Here is a 22,900-nt window from a genome sequence, read left to right as displayed (position 1 = left end):
TACATACAAAATATGTCAAAATATCCACCTTGGTAATTATGCTCGAAAAAAACTGTGAGTTATTTCTTAAGTGAAAGTAAACAGTTGAGGAAAAAATGGGATGTGTATTATATTGGATGCGTTCATTGTCTCTTAAAGTGACCGCGCCTAATTTAGCTACTGGCTGCTGTAATGTTAATCCAAGAAAATTAAAATTAAAATCATTCACTGCTCTTGACTGAATTACTTTGTAGTTTTAACAGTCAAACCAAAAATTATTCAGACATCAGATATAATTTTTGATATATATATATATATATATATATATATATATATATATATATAGCAAAACTGTAATAATGTGAGAAATGTTGAATGTGTGTGAATAAATGTAGGATTGATTGTATATTTCATTTTTACATTGAAGACTATCCAGTGCTATTTTACATTTCATTATTTGGTTTCTGTACCTTGACACCAACAAACTTGAAAAAAACTTACGCATTGTGTAAATAGCACAAATAAATAAAAATAAACGAACATACAAATTAAACAATTTCAAACAGGGCCCACTGGTACAACCTTCACCGGGTCCCCGCTGACCCTAACTACGACCCTGCTCACACCTGTTTCACACATACTCCGTCTGCAGTGCGTATGCAGTCCGTGTGCGTTACGTATGTGGTGCAGCACGGACTCGATGTGCTTTCACACAGGACGCGTTTGCAGTTCGCTACTCGGTACGTAAACGATCGCTGCACTGCTGCAGACGCACCGCTCCTGGAACACAACTGGAATCCGTTAACATGGGTGTGTAAAAAATATGCAACGCATACGCACTGCAGACGGAGTATGTGTGAAACAGGCATAAGGTTGTTTGCACCTTGTGCAATGTGGAATTAGTTTACAGCTTTTTCAAGCACTTTGTGATGCATTTTGGAAACAGGAGATGAGCCCCTTTTCTAATGCACCACCTAGCTTGATAAACCCCTTCTCAAAGACTTCCTGTTTGTCAATTTTATTTGGGTAACACACATATTCTGAATGCCTTCGGCAGAATTCGAATGAGCCATTTTAATCTAGATTAATTTCAAGATCACAGTGAGATTAATCTAGATAAAAAAAACAAAATCTATGCCCACCACTACTTATAACACATTATAACCATGAGAAGTATAATCCAGTGTAAAAGTGGATGCAACGTGTTCATTGTGTTATAAATCATCATACTCTTAAAAGCTATAGCCACAAATAAGTAAATATTATATTAACTGTTCTGATGAATTTTCATGATTATACAACATAATATAATTATTTTTTATAATGCATTATACATTCATTATAATGACTTAAGAATACCCGTATAATGTATTATAAATACGGGATTCATAGAAAGTGTTACCATGTTAATATTAAGTTTATATTAAGACTTGCTTTTCAGACAGTTTCACCAGTGAAAATAATTCCAAACAAAGTCACAGTAAAACTATTCCACTCCTACGAACAAAGCGGCACTGTTTTGTTTCTGAATAAATCCATGTTTTTGAATGAATCAGGTGGGAATATGTGAAGTCAATTGCTTGGTTCCTGAATTAATCACCCACTCGAATGAATCACTTCAACAAATGACTGACTCATTAAGACAGTGTTTGCTAACACTACAGGTGGTTTTAGTTGAATATTTAAAGTATAATTAAATTGTTATTCCATAATTTAATATTACTTTATTTAAAAAAGTGCAAAGATTGGTCTGCACACGTTTCTTGGTTGAAGCAGTTCATAGTGTCTTGAGATTAAAATGTATTCAAAAGCATTAATCTCATGACATTATTTATTGTGGATGACACTTCAGATGCAGCTTCAGAGCCACGTCTGCAGTCTAAAGATGGATTCTGTTGATGCTGATTTCATTTGATTGTTAACAGCATTATAGTGTTTAACCTTAATGTAATACAATGTAAGAATTTGACATAAATGACAGTGTATGCTTATTATACTCTCCTTGAAATCAGTTTAAGGGGACAAATATCTCCACTGAATGGAAAGTACATTTCATTGCTGACAATTGTGTCTGGAAAGAAAGTTATTCAATATCAACTTTATTGAAGTGGTGTATTAGCAATATCTCACTTACTGTCAGTTTTAGACTGCTAAATACAATTTCATTCACACACAGCTCAGTTAAGACTTTCACTCTTTAAGCTATTTTATAACCCAACTGCCTCCCTTAAATATTCAGAACTCATGCAGACCGTATTCGAAGCAAGTGCTCGTCACTGTCACAATGGTCATTGATACTATCAATAAAACAAGAATTTATACAAGATTCATATAAGATAGTAATTACAGCTGTCAATCACAAACACTGACTGTTTGAATGAAGCCAGTGGGGTTGTGGGACTTCACAATACAAAGCTAAAGAGGATCTAAAGTTCAGGGGAATATGTCCATTAGCTACATAAAATATTGCATTGCATAATCCTCGTTTAATATAGACAGCATGACAGTTTGATTGGATTTGTTAGACCACAGGGTTAGCCAGAGTCACACAAATGTTTCATTCATTTGTGTGGAATATTAACAGGGTCTCTTTTGCCTAAATAACCCACTAACACGTGAAGTAAACTAGACGAAAAAGTTGCTGGTTTAAATGTTGATGAAGGTGCCAGAGGAGAAGGGGAGATATCAGGAAGCAGCAGAGATAGACTGAGAGAGAAATGAGTCTGCTCCTGTTCTCTCTGTCGTCCTGTGATGTTTGACTGCTCACAGTTTGCCTTTCACTCCAAACAGAGGAGACATGCACTCCAGCACAATTACAACTGTAATGAAACGCACAAATTTAGATGAGCAATTTGACAACACGGCAGTGTCAAATATGTTCTAGCACACAGGAGACAGAGTGTTGATTAGCAGAGTCACATGTACATACACATAATTACTCAGGAACACGTGAACACTAATTGTACTAAGATGCTGTCAAAAACATCAGTATGACAAGGAAACAAAACACAAGTGCTGTTTGTATAGAAAATCACACAACAGAGTTGTGACTCTGCGTTTGTGAGGGAAAAACATGGCCACGTCTTCATGGCGAGGCTCTGAACAACATGCGACCTGTCAAAGGGTGGCAGCTAAGCGTATGCTGTGCTCTTTTTACACAACATAACACGTCAGAAAGAGAGCGGGATCAAGACTCGAATGAGACACTTTATCTACGAGTCTGTCCGCCTCTCACAGCCCTGACTGAGCTGAAGGCTCTGAAAAGGTCACTACGTGTTAGATTGTTTGTTTAAGTTCTTCAGGTTTTCTTTAGAATACCATAGGATTTGTTGCTTTAAAGTGATTGTTCATCTAAAAATGAAATTTTGGTGGCACTTTAGAATAAGGAATATTTCTATCAATAAACTGCTAATTTGCTGCTTATCAATACTTAACGTACTAAGGTTAAGTTTAGGTATGGGGTAGGGTTAAGGGATCTAAAATATGGTCAAGGAGAATAAGGCATTAATATGTAGTTATATGCATGCTTATAAGCAGCTTGAAAGTGCTACAGAATTTTTTCCTGTCATTCTAAACCTGTATGACTTTCTTCAGTGGAACATAAAAGATATATTGAGCAGAATTGATGATCAGAATTCTTCAGAATGTCATCTTTTTTGTTCCACTGAATAAAGAATGTTATAAAGTTTTGGAATAACAATAACATGAGGGTGAGTGAATGATTTTGACACAACCGACCCGAGTTTGAACCTGCTTTTTTCTGATCCCATTCTTCTTTTTCCAATTACATATCAGCTTGGAGAGACATTCATTTTTAAATAAAAATGAATAAAATATTCCAAAAGTGGAAATAAAGTGGTATTTATTATTGGAATTAAAGTGTGATTAATGGGCATTTAATAGACTTTGCCTTTATAGGAGGTTCAATGTGGTAGATGTAGGGTTGAGCTTTAGGGATAAAGAAACAAGTAAGGTCCCAATATGGCAGCCATTTATCCTTTTATAATATATACACTGAATTTGTTATTCTTATTGTATGCTTTTTTATATTGTACTACAATAAGCTGATGTGCAGGTATCTGCACCAATTACAAATAGCATCTAACAATATTTGCGCTTCTTCAGCAGCAGATTGTGATTGATGTGTCCACTGATAATTATATCATATGGGGTGGGGTTTGGCGCAGTGGATAAAGCGCATGCCTTTGGTATGAGAGACCCTGGTTCGAATCCACTGTGAGACACCAATGTGTCCCTGAGCAAGACACTTAACCCCTAGTTGCTCCAGAGGCGTGCGACCTCTGACATATATAGCAATTGTAAGTCGCTTTGGATAAAAGCATCAGCTAAATGAATGAATGTAAATGTAAATCACATGGAGCTCATTTAAATGGCGCAAGCATCACAAATTTCACTAGCTTGCACTCAGTAAACACACAACCCCCAGGGTTCTTCACATCACCTGATGACTTCAGACACAATGTAGAGGCACACACATGAGAGGAAGATAGAAAGCTGAAGATGGACAGAAAATGAATGAGACAAACAGAAGACACATGAATTTGATGGAATTGGAGATGTCAGATATTTACAAAGATGGAAGAGAGGAGAGAGAGAGAGAAAGAGAAGTGGGGAAATGACAGAGGCAAACACTTGAATGTAAAAAAAAGACAAGCAAAGTGAAGTAAAGATAAGAGTGTCTGAACAAAGATTGCTAATCTTGTGTGTTTCCACTCTTGTCAGATACGGCGTATGTGCGTATTTTCATCAGCGACGTGAATGATAACAAGCCGGTGTTTGCGCAGTCCGTGTATGAGGTCGACGTAGATGAGGATGCTGACGTGGGCTCCACCATCCTCACTGTCAGCGCTAATGATGAAGATGAAGGTAGGTGAAGATGAGGATGATGGGTAGAACAATATGCTCATTTGTAAGAGGGAAGTAGGAAATATGAAGTGTTGACTCGGGGTGTAAATGAGGCTTGTAGATTTGAGAACCTGACATCACAGCTCAAGTGTGATCTTCAACACCTGATGCATTTTCTGTAAATTGCAAGGGAAATGTAGAATAATTAATTTATGAAGACCTTATTAAAAAAAGAACAATATCATTAATGATGAGGAAAAACTAGGCATCTCATTTTATAAAAAAAAAATAATAATACTTCAAAAGATCATGGAAGATCAAATAAAAAGGGAAATATTCTTTCAGTATTTACAGTATTTCAGCAGTTAGACTACAGGGCTTGGCTAGCTTACAGAGATTTTAATGAAACAGTTAGAACATGTTCCCATGAGTATGAGTTTGTCTCCAGGCTATTGCTTTCATATTCTTCTGCTCCATTCAATAACATCTGTACCGCTCATGAATGAGAGACAGAGACAGTTGGTTCCTCGTCAATATACCCTGAGAACATAACAAATGCTGCTCCCAAGATAACCGGCCTCATACATTGCCATGCAAAAACCTTGGATAATATTTTTGTTTTATCACACACACTCCAGAAACACGCTCAAAGAGGATAGTCTACATAACTCATCAGCCAGCCTGTCTGGGTATACAGATGCACTACTGAAGCGCATAATTCCCTGTGGTCCAGTTGAATCCACGACGTGCTCCACAGTGTAGATTTGATGCAGGAGAGAGGAAGGGAATTCTTGTATCAGTCATTCATCATAATACAGCCTGGAGTGGCTGGACATTCCCCAAACCTGAAGCTTTACCCTGATGAATAGATTTCAGCCTTCGCTGCAGCTCTGACTTAACCCGCACAGCCACTGGAGCAGAGCCATCATAGCATATCTGAGCTTTCACAAGGAAGCCATGCTTGATTCTGTGCATTAGCAGAAAACGCAAATAAGCCAAATATTCCCTAATGCAATTTAGCTGAGGTACCCAAGGCAACACGAGATGGTGGAGATGAAATGGCGATAAGGCTCCTAATGTGTCGTTCCCTATTCATTAACCTTGTACCAGCAGGGATATATCCAAACACACTGCGAGCAGATCTGAAGGATTGTTAAGCAGGAGTGTTTTTGCACTGTTTGCTTAACTGGGTTATTTGTTTATATGGAGTCTCTTCGCATTTATTACTGACTTAGAGAGATGAGCTTTGAGTCCTGAATACAAAATAACAGCAAAGGAGTTATAAAGAATTTAATAAAATAGCATGCTCACAACAAATGCATTGCATCTTTCACTGTTTAATTAACAGAGCCCAACAGGGGATCCACACATTTTCTTTTAAGCTTGTTTGGACTTTGTGCTCCATTCACTTCCATCTGTACTACAAATTCGGCTGGGTGGATTCAAAGAACACGCAAGCAATAAAGTTACTGTATGTGGTTAGCCGTGTTGTGAGATCACAAGCACCGTTTTTACTAGTGAGATTGTTCATTGTCATATTAAATGTATCTAGCAGCATAAAATCAGTTTATCAAAGCCTGTTAGGCCGTGTGTCCACCATAGGAGGCTAGCGTATTTTTTTAATTGTTTCAGTGGAAGCGTTGTATATTTTTAAAAACGTTAGAAGCGTGATGAGATGCTAAGTGTCTGTTTTATACTGTGCATTTTTCTTGCTGCCTAGAGTTGAAAAATGTTCAACTTTGGGTAAAGCACAACTTTCATCACTGTCACTTTTTATCTAGCCGTCTAGTCACAGTGGAGGAAGAGCGGAACAAATACCACACCGACCAACTGTCACATCCTGCTTGCACTATGACTGAACAACAATGGAGTTGATGTTGATTTAAAAAATATTTTGATTATTCATGTCTGTACCAGATGAAATTTTCAGAATACCACCAATATTGAGAAACATTTCATCTAAGATGTGTCTGTCGAATTACTTATATATTATATGTTACATTTATGTATTTTATTTTGCCTAATGGTACCATTATTAAATATATTAAATATTTAAATATCCTAAGTATATTTGATCCTGTTAATTCCTTTCACACATGACCACATGTTTGTTTAATTTGTCAAAAATAGTAACCAACACAAAGAACCTTTTAATTATAATTACTGTATTTATTATTGTCTTCGTGTAAAATTAAATGATCATCAAAGTTCGATAAGAATAAAATATTCTAAGAGACTAACTCTTAAGAGTTATTCATTTCAACCCTTCAACAAAACTCTGAAGCGCTCAGTCAGGGTTTAGCGAGTGAAAATATATATGTGCTAATCTTATAATAGCTTCGAACACACACACTTGGCGAGTAAAATCTAATAATTTATTAGCCAATGGCTAACAACAGACATCTTTTAGTCGCCCAGACTAAAATTTAGTCGCATATGCGAGTGATTTACTCACAATGTAGAGGGTTTCATTTGTACAAACATTATTGAAAAGATATTCTAAAGAAAAAACACCTCTTTAAATATGTAATATTAAATGTGTATATAATGAAAATTATAATTTACTCATCCTCATTTTATTCCAAACCAACATGACTTCATTCAGTAAAATAAAAGAGAAAAAAATTATAGATATATACAGTACAGACCAAAAGTTTGGAAACATTACTATTTTTAATGTTTTTGAAAGAAGTTTCTTCTGCTCATCAAGCCTGCATTTATTTGATCAAAAATGCAGAAAAAACTGTAATATTGTGAAATATTATTACAACTTTAAATTATAGTTTTCTATTTGAATATACTTTAAAAAAATAATTTATTCCTGTGATGCAAAGCTGAATTTTCAGCATCATTACTCCAGCCTTCAGTGTCACATGTAACATCCAGTCTATCACATGATCCTTTAGAAATCATTCTAATATTCTGATTTATTCTGAGTGTTGGAAACAGTTCTGCTGTCTAATATATATATGTATGAATAAAAGGTTTAAAAGAACTGCATTTATTCAAAAAAAAAAAAAATCTAATAATATATATTCTAATAATATATTTTCTTTACTATCACTTTTTATCAATTTAACACATCCTTGCTGAATAAAAGTATTGATTTTATTAAAAAAAAGAAAGAAAAAAAATTACTGACCCCAAATTACTGACCAGTAGTGTATATTGTTATTACAAAATATTTATATTTATTTTTTGTTTTACTTTTTATCCTAAAAGTATCCTAGTATCCTAAAAAAGTATCACATGTTCTGAAAAAATATTAAGCAGCAGAACTGTTTCCAACTTTGATAATGAATCATCATATTAGAATGATTTCTAAAGGATCATATGATAATGATCCTAAAAATTCAGCTTTGCATCACAGAAATAAATGATAATTTAAAGTATAATAAATTTAAAAACAATTATTTTAAATTGTAATAATATGTCACAATATAATTTTTTTCTGTATTTTTGATCAAATAAATGCATGCTTGATGAGCAGAAGAATTTTTTTTTTTTTCAAGATGGAGTCTCATGAACCTAATAACATCCCTCTGGCCTGGTGTTTAATGGTTTATTACTCACCCTCATGTCGTTCTACACCCGTAAAACCTTCGTTCATCCTCGGAATACAGATAAAGATATTTTTGATAAAATCCGATGGCTCAGTGAGGCCTCTATAGACAGCAACGTCATTGACAGAGGTGGGTAGTAACGAGTTACATTTACTTCGTTAGATTTACTTGAGTAATTTTTTGGGGTAACGAATACTTTTCGGAGTATATTTAAAGATGGGTACTTTATACTCTTACTTGAGTAAATTTTTGGGGAAAAATCTGTACTTTTACTTCGTTACTGTGTGTTACGCTCCTCTCGTTACTTTATCTTAATGCAATAAATGTTATAATGCTTCAGTTTATTCCAAACGCGCCGTCTACTTTTCTCTGGGCAATGAGCGATGCCCATTCGCGAATGATTCATTCTTTTGAGTCAATTCTGTTCAAAGGCTTGATCAAACCAATTGGCAAACGAGTGAATTGGTTCATGAATCAGTTTGAATGAGTCGTTCAGTTCCCTGCCGCACGCGCTGAGCGTCTGAAGTGGTTCACTCGGAGTTGTAACGTTTAAGAACAGAAAGAGCATTGAAAACGTGGCTGGAACTGCACTGAATTGAAATCTGCAAAGGCTATTATTTGCTAGCGATGGAGATCCTTATTAGATGAACACCGCGTGTGCTGTCTACTGTTTAACAGGTAATAACTTGGGCTACATTCGATTACAGTACACGATACCACTGTGACATTAGTTTGTTGTACGTGTGTGGCTTATAACAGAGGGGAGTCAAGTTGAATGCAGCTTCCAAAAGACAAAAAATAGCCGATTAAGATTTTATTAATTTTAATACAATCACACCTGTGCAAGTACGTTCAGCGAGTCATATTATCAGCTGCTAAATTCAGATCTGTGATTGCTTGCTGGCGCTTAGCCAGAGATAGATGCGTTTATACAGCGCTGCGCATTATAACCAATCACACATGATTCTTTTGAGCTTATTAAAGCATTGGCCAATCAGAGGTGTTCCGATGAGTCATCGCTAAAATGCCGGTGCTTTTTTCACTCGCTCACTGACTGGAGACCTCTTTCTGGCGAATTCTCTCGCAGGAACAACAAAGTGCAGATGTGTGTACGAATCTTTAATTAAGATATTGATTTCACAGTGTTAACAGTTTCAGTGCTTTTAATGGGAGTTTCTGAGAGTGATTGAAATCTAGACTGTCAGTGAAAATTATCTTTAATAATGTAAATGTTATTTGCTGTCTTTCTGAACATTGAAAGATTAGTAGCAATATTTATATCACATTAACTTTCAATGTTAAATTCACATTTAATATAAAGTCAGTCGTATTAAAAATATGTTATGGCATGACACCTATATCTGTTACTTAAGTAAACAGACAGGGTTTTATAATAAATTACATAAATTGGAGTAAAGGCTGATGAAATATATACATTTATACACGCACACATACATTACATACATTTTATCTATATATCTAAATAAAAATAGGCTCAGTACAGTATATATGACCCAAAGTAACTAGTAACTAACTACTTGAGTAGATTTTTTATCCGATACTCTTTTACTCTTACTCAAGTAACTATTCAAGACTAGTACTTTTACTTTTACTTGAGTAAATATTTCTAGAAGTACTTTTACTTTTACTTGAGTACAGTTTTTGGGTACTCTACCCACCTCTGGTCATTGAACATTGAACTTGAATCTTTTGTTTCGAATCAGTGATTCGGAGCGCCAAGGTCACCTGATTTCAACAGTTTGGCATTTTGACATGCGATTCAAATCACTGATTCGAAAGAAAAGATTTGAAGCAGTGTTTTGAAATCGCCCCTCACTAAATATCGTTGAAATGTCGTTATTGTATTTTTTAGGCGCACAAAAAGATTTATCGTCGCTCTATAATATTACGATTGAACCACTGAACTCACATGAACTGTTTTAAATATGTTTTTAATACCTTTATGGATCTTGAGAAGTTCAATGACGTTGCTGCCTATAGAGCCCTCACTGAGCCATCGGATCAAATCAAAAATAACTTAATATGTGTTCCGAAGATGATGATATAGAACGGGGTGGCGAGCAGAGTTCAGATCCAATCCTAATTAAAACTCGCCTGTCTGTAGCTTTCTAGTAACCCTTCAGACCTTGATTGTCTTGTTCAGGTGTCTTTGATTAGGGCTGAAGAAAAACTCTGCAGGGCTGCGGCTCTCAGGACCGATGTTCACTAACGTCACCCCTGTTAACATCAACGCCGCGGGCACTAAACTAACATTAGTGCTATTACTGACATTTTGGTTTGCATAAAAAAATAAAGATTTTTCACTTACAAGATATTTACGGCGAACTTTACAGACAGTGTATCGAGGAGAAGGCGCCCTCAAAGTTGCTCAGAGAACTGAAAGAGTTCTTCACAAAATGGCAGTTTGTGGTTGTTTTTCGCGGTCATTTCGTATTACTGTATTTAAATTTACAGTAACATGTCACAGACTACATTGAAAGAGTACTGTACACATACACTAAAATGTTGAGTATAAACCTTGAATATCGAAATAAAGGTCAGGTATTCTAAACTAACATTAAATATATTAGCTAGAATGTCTGTATGTATGAAAATATTAATATGTATTACTCACCCGATGAAGCACGTTTCCAGGTCGCAGAGAAGACACGATGTTTCCGACATTACAGGAAAAACTCTTTAAAATGCGTTCTCTTGCAACCCCCACAGCTTATACAGCAAGAAACTGTTGAGATTAACAGTATAATACTGTGTAAACAACAGAAATCATTTACAGTGCAGTCAAAGAGATTTGAATTGAATCCACTCATTTAACTTTCTTCTGCTTAATCAAACTAAACTGTCAATGATTTAATTCAGAAAAAAAAAAGAAATCCGAGTACATGCACAAAAGCACAGAATGGGGGCGGGTTGTTGGCATTGACAGAATAAAAAGGTTTAAGCTAGAGTCTCTCTCACTGCATTTTCTTTTGAGTTTGAACTTGTATGCTTCAGAAGAGAGCTTGAGGTGAATGGACTTTCGATTGAATGTCTGACAAGAGCTATGCAAAAGTACAAAACAAAGTTTTAGTGCAGGAACAATCTAAAATAAATGAATGTTTTCCCACAGATTATTGTTAAAAAAAATGTTTAGAAAAAGAAAAGATTTTTTTTTATTCATATCTCCACCTATTTTGAAGCTTATTGCTCTGTTTTCATGGCGGCGAGTTTCCAAGGCTACTCTTGACAATAACCTCTAAAGGCCATTGAAGCAGTTTTTTGTTCACCTGCAGCAAAAAGCTTGTTATCATATTTTAAATAGGTACAGTACACTTTAACTGCTAACCTTTTTTCCACTTTTAAAAGATTCTGACTTTTAACATTTTGTTCAATCACCTTTATATCAGTGTCAGTGTAGGTCTATGCTTTCCTCTTTGAGGAGGAAGTTTTCTTTGTTTTCATTAACCCCTCTTATTCTTTAGGTGCTAATGCCAAGTTACGTTACCAGATTACATCAGGCAATGTGGGAGGTGTTTTTGACATGGAGCCCGAGGTGGGAACCATCTTCATTGCCCAGCCGCTGGATTACGAATTGAACAAGCTCTACAAGTTGCACATCTTGGCGTCTGATGGGAAGTGGGAAGATTACGCTACTGTAATAGTCACCATTGTGAATAAGAACGACGAGGCACCTGTGTTCTCTGAGAACGAATACTATGGCAGCGTGACAGAGGAGCTGGATGGTTCTCCTGTCTTTGTGTTGCAGGTACTGCCTTTAGATTCTCTGTATTGTTCATATCAGCTCTGTTCAATTTTCAGATCACATGTTTTTCATTTTGATGTTTGCCCCTTTTTTGTGGCTCCTGTTTGTTAAAAAAAAAAGATAGAAAGAAAATATTAGAAGCTCTTCTAAATGTAGCAAAAACAGGTCATGGATGTGTGATTACTACATTCTTCTTCCATTAATAGGCTATTTGAAAATGAATAATACAACAATTCATTGGAAATTGCCCAAACACTCATTTATGTTAACTTGCCAGGGTATTTTGTGTTTTGTAATTATAGTGAAAACTGTGATTGATTTGTTATTCTGAATGCATTCAACATTTTGATAGTGTCTCTAGAGGTTCATGCGTAATGATTAAAGTTAATTATTAAAAGTCTGAATTTGCAGCGAGTGACTTCACTTTATTTGTCCAAAGATGTTAGAGGTTCATTTTTAATCTGAATGTTTAATATTTTTTTTATGCCAAAGTTGTTGGAGGTAATCTTATTTCCTAACTTTTTAATTTTCTTAGTCAAGGAGTTTAAAGTTAAAAAAAAAAAGTTTTCTTTCTTTCTTTCTGTTTCTCTCTCTCTCTCTCTCTCTCCCTCTCTCTCTCTATTTCTTTTGTTGTATTCAGGGTTGTTTGGCATTTATCCTTTGAATACAACTCCTAGCTTAGCATGTTTATAACCACTAAGTGCAGAGCAGTAGAGATGGATGGATAGGTACATGTACTGATATATGGATGGATGCGTGGACGGACGAATAGAAGGTTGTTTGAATGGATAGATGATTAGATCTTATTTTAGAGTTTGCAGACTGAAGTTTTAATATATTTGCTGTGATTTTGCAGGTAACAGCATCTGACCCAGATAAGGATGCTGACCAGGAGGCTTTAAGATATTCTCTTCATGGTCAAGGTGCTGAGAGTGAGTTCATCATTGACGAGGTGACGGGGAAGATTTATGCTCAGAGAACATTAGACCGCGAGGCCCGGGCAGTGTGGCGTTTTGTGGTCCTGGCCACGGATGAGGGCGGCGAGGGACTAACAGGATTCACAGATGTCATTATCAACGTGTGGGACATAAATGACAATGGTCCTCTTTTTGCTTGTGCCCCAGACAGTTGCAGTGGTGACGTGGCTGAGAACTCCCCGCCTGGCACTTCCGTAATGGAGATGACAGCCACTGATCTGGATGATGCAGCTGTCGGACAAAATGCAGTGTTGGCCTATAGGATTGTAGGTAACACTGCCCTTAATGGCGCTAATAGCGGAGCAGATGTGTTCAGCATCAATCCTGCTACCGGGACGGTTTCAGTGGCAATGTCAGGTCTGGACAGGGAGCAGACTGACTCGTATATCTTGGTGGTGGAAGCACGAGATGGTGGAGGTATGATAGGAACGGCCACCGCCACTATACATGTGACAGATGTCAACGACCATGTCCCACGCTTCCTCGACCGCTCGTGCTCCATACACATTCCTGAGAACAGTGAGCCTAACACACCAATCATAGAGCTTGCCGCAGAGGATGCAGATGCTGGAGAGAATGGCCAGCTTACATTCAGTGTGGTGGCCGGTGATCCCGAACAGAAGTTTTACCTGGTGAGCCATCGACAGGAGCAGAGAGGGAGCCTTCGTCTTAAGAAACATCTGGATTACGAAAGACCGGGCGAGCAACGCTTCAACCTCACCATCAAAGTGGAGGATATGCAGTACTCCAGCCTGCTGCACTGCACACTAGAGGTCGAAGACTGCAACGACCACGTGCCAGTCTTCATTCCTCACTTTATACAGCTTCCTGCTGTACGAGAGGATGTCGCTCCAGGAACCAGCATGGCCAATGTGGCTGCCAGTGATTTGGACTCGGGGTTGAATCGCGAGATCACTTATAGTATTGCTCCAGAGTCTGATCCATACCATCTGTTTTCTGTGGACCAGTCGGGGTTAGTCACTGTAGCTAGTGAGTTGGACCGGGAAATGGATGCACACCATCACTTGGTTGTACTTGCGACAGACCACGGCACACCACCGTTGACTGGCACTGCAACTATCCAGATGGCTCTGCTGGATGTCAACGACAACGGCCCCGAGTTTGAGGCTGCGTACGCACCAATAGTGTGGGAGAATGTTTTGGGCCCGCAGGTTGTGCGGCTTAACCAGAGCTCCACGTTATTGAGAGCCGTGGACCGAGATTCAGAAGAGAACGGCTCACCTTTTTCCTTTTCTGTGCCTCTGGAGTATCGTTACAGCAATGATTTCCACCTGCAGGATAATGGGAATGACACGGCCACCATCACCGCCCTGAGAGCCTTCGACAGAGAGAGACAGAAGGAGTTTCTACTACCTGTCATCATGACCGATAGTGGCAGTCCACCAAAGACCGTCACGAACACCCTCACTATCACCATCGGCGACGAGAATGACCACGCCCACATAGCTGGACAAAAGAAAGTGTTCATCAACTGTCACAGAGGTAATGGCTTTAACCTTATAAGTATCTACTAGCAGACAAAAGGGTCAGTAATGATTAAATTACATTTAATTAAATGGGCTGATAAAATGCCATTTAAATTGATTGTAATATTTGACGCGTGGGTTTATCTGTTCAATCATGAGTATCTTCATTGATCTGGTTGTTTAAATGGATTTTATAAACCAATACATTTTTAATGTTATTTTATTTCCCTGATGATTATCATAAATAAAATAAATAAAAAAACAGGTTATGTCTTTAAAGTTATGCGATTAATTTATTTCTTGGTTGATATAAATACTTACATTTAATACATATACATAATACACTACCATTTAAAAGTTTGGGGTCAAGTTTTTTTTTATGTTTTGGAAAGAAAGTATTTTATATTCTCCAAGGCTGCACTTACTGTAATTATGTAATTTAATGCAGTTTACTCCAAATTGGCAAAAATACATTTTCCATTCTGAATATTCTCCAGTCTTCAGTGTCACATGATTATTCAGAAATCATTGTAATATGCTGCTCAGGAAAGATGTATACAGCTTTGCTGCTTATTATCTGTGATATGTTCCTTTCACAATTTTCTGGTGAATAAAAAAGTTCAAAAGAACTGCATTAATTTGAAATGGATATATTTATACGTTTATTTATCTGTCCTTGCTGAATAAAATGATTAATAAAAAAAAAAGAAAAAAACCCTAAAGATTCCAAACTTTTGAATGTTAGAGTATATTATAGCTTAGTATATTCTACCGCAAACGTCACGATTGATTATTGATTGACTGATAACAGCTGTGGATCATTGTTTTAATGCTACATGCTAGCAAAGCACACACACATTAATTGTGGTCCACCCACAACAAAAGAGAGCCCTAACATGTTAAGGCTGTATAATAAACAATGTATTGTATTGTTCTTTTCTGAAGATGAGCACTTTAGAGCATGATAAATGTAACTTCTCTGATTCAAATGTTCCACGACGGACAGAAGATGTTGAGAACCACAGGGTGAAAAGGCTGTAAAGTCAGTATGCTCATCTTTTACTCTCTGGAAAATTTCTTTAAGGCTTTGTTGAAAGTCATATATAGTAGATTTTATATGATTTACTAAATGGGGGAATAAAGTTATATTTCAGCAACATTTAAAATAATAATAAACATTCTATGGAACATGTTGTGGAAGAAAAAACTATTTTAATACTTATTCAGAAAATTACTAAATTTGGTCCATTTCAGTTAGCACTAGTGTCAGTAGGCAGTCACTAGCTGGGTTTCCATCACCCTGCTTTTTTTGCTTTTATGCAAATTTTTTTACACTTGCTTGAGGTGGTTTTTGACTTGTGCGAAAAAGGGTTAATGCAAATAATGGGAGATGGAAATGCTTTTTGTGACTTTGTTATGGAGGGTAAATCCTGACTAGGATCTGAAATGTAGTTATGGTCATTCAGAAATCCCCAAACAAAGTCTGTCATCAAAGTATTTTTGTTTAATTGCCTCCCAGAACTGTTAAACTACATTCCCAAACAGCAGCATCCACCTCCGAAAACAATAAGCGCATTCATTGTGTTTTGTCTGCTCTCTCTGAGGTGCAAATAATTTATTATATAGGGAAATTATTATATTCAGTAGCTTCTCCTACTGTTCTTAGTGATGTATAGTGCCAGTTTATCAGGAAGTAATGATTTTGTTCTCTTTGACTTGTTGGATGGAAACGCTGCTTGTTCGCAAATGTTTTGTGCGAAGTTCCAATTAAGTTCCAAAAGATGCAAAGGTAAATTTGCATCTTTGGATGGAAACCCGGCTACTGTGATGTTGTGTGACTTTAGCATGCTGGATAATTCAAATTATAATGTGTTCCTGACAGATAATATATCGGTAATGCAATATATTACGGTAATGAATATGCACAATATTGTTATCGTGGGCACTTCTAAATACCGTGAATAATTATATATTAAAAATTATTCAGAATTTGGAATCCATTTTAAGAATACTTTCACCAGCAACTGGTAAAAATGCACAAAACAGCTCTATGCTGCTTGAAAGACCCGTGTGTGCTCTAATGTAAACAAGCACACATGAGAAGCACATGGGGGAAACACGTGAGAGACGTGCTGATTGAAAGCACATTCACTCTCAGACAGCAGATGGCACTAAATTGCAGAAAATACAGCCGTTACCCTGGAAACACCATAAATAAAGCAGCTGCTCTACTTTCTTAAACGTATTTAAATAGCCATTAAGATTTGTGTATTTTCTGTGTTGTTCATCACAGTGTCAAATACTTAAATATTTAGACTTAATAGGCTATTTATTTTCTAACCTTTTTTTACATTTTAATCTGGACTAGAACATACCCTTGACAAGTGCTTTGATTCTTTATTGTTCATTCACACTTTACATTAGGGCTTCATTAGTTAACATTAGTTAATTCATTAGTTTACCTAAACTGCCAATGAAAAATTCTTCTGAACATTCATTAATCTTAGGTATTTCAATATATAACACACTGTTAAAATCGAAAGTTGCAACTGTGTCATTTAATGAGCTAACATGAACTAAGACTTGTATTTTTTTTTGCAAAGATTATTAACTTTTTGTAGCGAATGTAACTATTTTTCATTGTGAATGGTAATGCATTAAGTAAGGGATAATTTACAACCAGCCAGTTGTTCTTGTAGAATAAACCCCAAAAGGGTGATCAGGACCCTCACGCGAAGCGGAGGTATCGAGAGGTATCCTGGTATCGAGAGTGAGTCCGTGATACCAGGATGACATAATTGTACACCATTTTGAATCAAGTTTTTATATTTTATTAGCTAAAAAAACGCAAAGCTTCCACCAAGAAAAAAAAAAATGTTCAAGCATGAGTACAGCATCGATTGCTGTTACCCTGGTGAGCCTGTGTTATTAGCTTTTACAGGATGTTATCCAGGGATAACATAACTTGGAATGTCGCGACTGACCAATCAGAATCAAGTATTCCACAAAGCCGTGTAATAACTAAGGTTAACTAATGAGATCTTATTGTAAAGTGATACCTATTGGTCTTTATACAGTAGTTGTTTTGCACTTTAATCTATGTAAAACTTTTAACTTTATATATTTTTCTGTATTGCTTTGCATTGTTATTTTTTGTTATAAGAAAAAACTTAATAAACCTGTTATACTGTATTATGACCAATAAATTACCTACATTTCAATATCGTGGTAATACCGTATATCGTGATAAAAGCATTAGCAATTAATCACAGCATGGAAATTTGATACCGGCATATTCATTTGATACCTATTCACATTATTCAGCAGCTCGTCATTAATTTTTTCCTTTCAAACAGACTACTGATTATCCTTCTTATTTCATGGTTACCACACCTCAAGACATTGACATTTGTTAGGTTTTTGGCCTTAAAACACTCTAGGGTTTAGAATTGTTTCTTACACATTCCATCCCAAGGTTGATAGGTTGAATATCAGGTAATGCTGTCAATAAAAAAAAAGAACATTTTCCCTGTGCATTTAATGGAAAATTGCACACTTTATCATTTGTCAACCGATCAGAATCAAGCATTTAACAGCCCTGTGTTATAAATGTATATCCACAAACAGATTAATACATACTGTATTTCAGCTTACGGTTGTCAGTAGACATATATCTGTGGATGGTGCTGAATGCTTGCAGTGACACAGAGACACACAAACACACACACACACACACAAGATTGCATTTATACTGTGCATACTGTGTACTACACCTGGTGCACATGCAATGTTTTGACACAAGTTTTTTTTTTATATAATATATATATATATATATATATATATATATATATATATATATATATATATTATTATTATTATTATTATTATTATTATAGGGAGAATGCCAACCAATGTACTGGGGAAGGTTTACTCACCAGATCCAGATGACTGGGATAACAAGACGTATGCCTTCGAGGGACATGTTCCTAAGTGAGACCTTCTTATATTTTCTTCTCTACTCCTGTTTCTTTCTACATCCTTTTCCTTTCTGTCCACATCATTGCATCATCCCCTCTACATGGTTCGCATGTTTATACACATCTTCCTGCACTCTTTTTGTTATTTAAAGGGGTCAAGGGATCTCTAAGAACAATGTAAAATCCTTTCTTCTCACATCTCAGCATCTGTCTTCCTCTCTTGCTTTTCTGTATTGATGTTGTGCACTTTACTGGAGAGGCCTAAACAATGATAAGATGATCCTGACAGGGCCAGCCTTGAGATGTCTTGCACACATAGGTGCCTGAGCTCTCGCTGTCTCAGAACCTTCAGTACACGCAACATAATGTGAGAACACTCATAAAGAGAATATAGTTAAAAAATAGACTGTAAATATTTTATTTTTACTCTATTAGGAAAAAAAGAAAAAACAAATGAAATCATTGAAGCTTGAAGGGATAGTCATCCAAAAGTTTTGTCATTAATTACTCACCCTCATGTCATTACAAACCTGTTAAGTCCTTTGTTTATCTTCAGAACACAAATTAAGATATTTTGATGAATTCTGAGAGCTCTCTGACCCCCCCATAGACAGCAAGGGTCCTAACACGATCCAGAAACATAGTAAGTGTTTGTGTTTGAAGATAAACCAAGATCTTACAGGTATGGAACACCATGAGGATGAGTAATTAATGACAGAATTTTTGGGTGAACTATCCATTTAATATAATTTGACTTGTAACTGAAATTTGTTTGCTTTCATTCTTTCTATAGAGTTTCTGTGCACATTCAGTGTACATTGTGTAAGTATTTATGTAAAGCCAAGGTCAGAAGTTGACTCATAAATTGGGCTTTTCACTTTTGGAAGATGTTGAGTTCAGATGAGGTTATTTTGAGGTCAGCGAAATCTATATTCCAGTGCCATTCATCTGCCATTCACAATATTCTAGAAAAGGAAACACTCGCAAAACAAGAATTCACCCTCAAATTTTCTTTCTTTCCCTGGTTTTCCTTTCCATAACCCAGAACCATTCCACTCGCACCATTTATTGTATAACATTCACTTTAGCCACATTTTAAATTACAGTGAACTGTGTGTTTTGTTGATCTCTTTGATTTACACTTTGGCTTTTTTATTGTTTGTGTAGTGGCTGTCGGTTTTTGCAAGGTCTTCTCTGAAAAGGGTTTAAGAGTTGTTTATTTTGTATTAACAAGAACAGTAACGAATATGCAATCAGACAGTTAATATTTAATCCTGTTATTTTTTTCTACCTACAGTTATTTTATCCTGAACAAGCGGACAGGGTTCCTCATCATCAAGGAGAACGCTCCTCCTGGGAGTTATGACTTTCAGGTTCGAGTGTCAGATGGGGTGTGGCCAGATGCCGTCTCTAGCGTGAAGGTGAATGTGAAAGAGCTACGGGACGATGCCATCTACAACTCAGCCTCTTTGAGATTAGCAGGTACAGTTTATATTTACCCCGTAACAGCATGATGTAGAGCTGTTTGACTTTAAAAAGAGATTTCGGCTGATCAGTAATCAGTGCTAGCTTTTACTCTTGGGAATTCTTGGCAGAGTCAACAAGAAACAATATGCAGGCTCAGTTTCATGACAACAGCAGCTCTGATGCGTCATTTTATTTGTGCAGAACTAAATGCCTGAAACCCAAGCTTACCTTCTATAAAATTATTCTTTAATCTCTTTGGAATGCAAATGGATTATACAGTTTGCATATAATACTGCTGTAAATGTTACTTCCAATTGAAATCATTTTAAAGGCTCTAAAACTAATTTGATTGGTAATAAATAGCACTCTGTATACAGCACTATTGAGACTTGAGCTGAGTCTGTGTCCACTGCTTATTTCAATCAAAGACATTAAAATAGTTTGATTGTTTGGGCCTGGAATCAGGTTTTCTGTTGATTGTGTGCCATGTTGTGGCAGTAAAACTCATGAGCTTATTGACTTTGGTGACATTACGACAGCCAGCGTTTTAATGAAAACAAGACTGGGCTGAAATGAAATGGACTATAGCTGAGGTTTTTGTAGTTTTAAGACTATTACATTGGGGGAAAATGCCTTGTGGGAGATGGAAAGACAGAATATAAAATGAAAGCCAATAGCAACCTCATAAGCCTATAAAGAGATTTCTCTTTGCTTTTAGCAGTGCAACTGAATTTATGACATGGAAAGACAGCAAACTGTTTTTATTTTTGGTCATTGTTACTTCACAGATGACTTGTGACCACATTGTATTATGTAAATGCCTCTTCTTTCTATAATCTCTGACAATCCCTAATTGAAGCAAGTTTATGTGTGGCATTAAAAACAATCTTAGTTACTCTTATTGCATTTTTTTGTAGTTTTATCAGATAATCTACTGTGGTCTGTGCAGTAAGATATTCGTCCCATATTTCTATTTACTGTAGTCTTTAAACTAAATGAAGTGCAGATTTACTATTAACCCTCTAGGATATACTGTTGCCAAATAAATTGGAATTAATAACTAAGCTAAGCTAAGATAAAAGTGTTACTGCCAGACCCAGAGATCAGCTGAATGGATTCAAAAATGGTAAAACACAACTGTTTAACTCTAGGGGAGTTTGAAAATGAGCCTATTTTCAAAAATAGTGAAGTGTTCCTTTAAATAAACTTGTTTATATGTATATTACTGATCACGACATAAGTGATTTTGTTTCAAAGTAACAATATATATTACAATATTGTTATTTTTTTCTTTAAATTAGGTCTTTCTGATATCACAACTTGTGATACCATAGAAATTTCATAATTAATGTCAACAGGGTCAATATTACAAAAAACTAATACTAGCCTATATTAAAAAATAAAATCAAACTCACTGATTAAATAAGAAACTAATAAAAAACTACAGAACAAAATTAAAAAAGGTGCATTGTATAAAGTAATCCAATGTATAAAAACACAGTATATTCTTCACTGTCTAAATTAAATGTACATTTCTTCTTATTAAAGTTACAAAAGTGATTTAGTCAAAGAGCAGTGACAGATTTTATCATGTCTACTGGTATATTGTAGGTCTGTGCGATATGGCCAAAAAAAAAACTATCACGATTTTTTGATCAATTTTGCGATTTTGATTTTAATCACGATTTTGACACACACAGACATGCTTTACAGTCATAAATTTGAAACATATTTCCAAAAGAAAACCAATGAGAGCTTTATCAAAAAGTTGTAACATGTCTCTAGAATAGACTTAAGTCAAAATAATCACTAAGTAAAGATGTCAAACAAAATCTAGACATATGGCAAAAAATTATAATAAAAAAATAAAATAAAACCCGTGTTCAGGGATTGTTTTGTTTTTTTGTTTGTTTTGCCATGCATTGGTCATAAAGCTCACTGTAGCGGTGCCTCAGGTGTCATATGTTTTGCCCAATATATTTATTGCCCAAGATTCACACGTACTCCGACTGCATATACACGGTTCAGAAGCAGCAACGAGAACACATTATTGTAATGCGAAAGCACATTAAAATAATGCACGAGCATGAATCCATCGGCTCGCACGCAAATTTCCTTTGCTCTGTTAACAAAACCAGATGCGTGTGCTCGGATCATAGACTGGCTCAGATACATGCTGCCTTACAACGTGTCTCCTCCCGCTCAACCTGTGTTCTGTGCACTCACAACTCTCTCTGTGCTCATGCGCAAAATATTAAATATTTTCACAACTTTCTATTTATAACCTTTTCTGTTCTCATCTTTTACTGCGTGTAGTGTGAACGTTCTGATCCGTTAACATGGGCTCGAAAAAAAAGGCTACGCATCACAGAGTATGTAAACCTGGAGTTATGCATATGCCCAGTCTGCTCTGTTCTCGCGCTCCACTTAGGTGCGCTGCATCCTGATTGGTTCAGATAACATACTGCGGGAGGTCAGGGCTGCAGAAAATCGTGCTATAAAGCAATTTAGAAATGGCGCACACTCAAATCGCGATTTTATTTCGATTTCGATTAATCGCACAGCCCTAGTATATTGCCTACCCCATAACATAGTTTTACAATAAAAATGAATAAATATGAATATGAATATGTTGCCATGCCAAATTGGCAGCTTTTACCATAATGATAAAAAGCTAAACTACCATAAAGCAGTACTGTATCACAGTGATAATGCATTTGCTCATTGAAAATTTGTATGGTTAATGGCATGAACTGTATTACTTGAATTATTGATTTATCTGGAAGTGTTCATGGTGAAATAATTGTGACTGTAGATAAAT

At 36.1% G+C, this 22,900-nt stretch overlaps 1 protein-coding gene across 1 annotated transcript in view; it reads left to right on the top strand.

Moving 5' to 3' along the window:
* si:ch211-186j3.6 (neural-cadherin) overlaps positions 1-22,900 on the top strand; it is a 266,160-nt gene that overhangs the window by 141,297 nt on the left and 101,963 nt on the right. The window contains exons 16-20 of the mRNA XM_059534392.1: positions 4,723-4,866; positions 11,891-12,174; positions 13,028-14,651; positions 18,532-18,625; positions 19,910-20,094. Coding sequence (XP_059390375.1) covers positions 4,723-4,866; positions 11,891-12,174; positions 13,028-14,651; positions 18,532-18,625; positions 19,910-20,094 — 2,331 coding nt within the window. The remainder of the gene's footprint in view (positions 1-4,722; positions 4,867-11,890; positions 12,175-13,027; positions 14,652-18,531; positions 18,626-19,909; positions 20,095-22,900) is intronic.

This window comes from Carassius carassius, chromosome 3, assembly GCF_963082965.1.
Source record: "Carassius carassius chromosome 3, fCarCar2.1, whole genome shotgun sequence".
NCBI lineage: Eukaryota > Metazoa > Chordata > Actinopteri > Cypriniformes > Cyprinidae > Carassius > Carassius carassius.
Note: the sequence above shows the minus strand (reverse complement) of the source record. Positions and strands in the feature narration are given on the sequence as shown.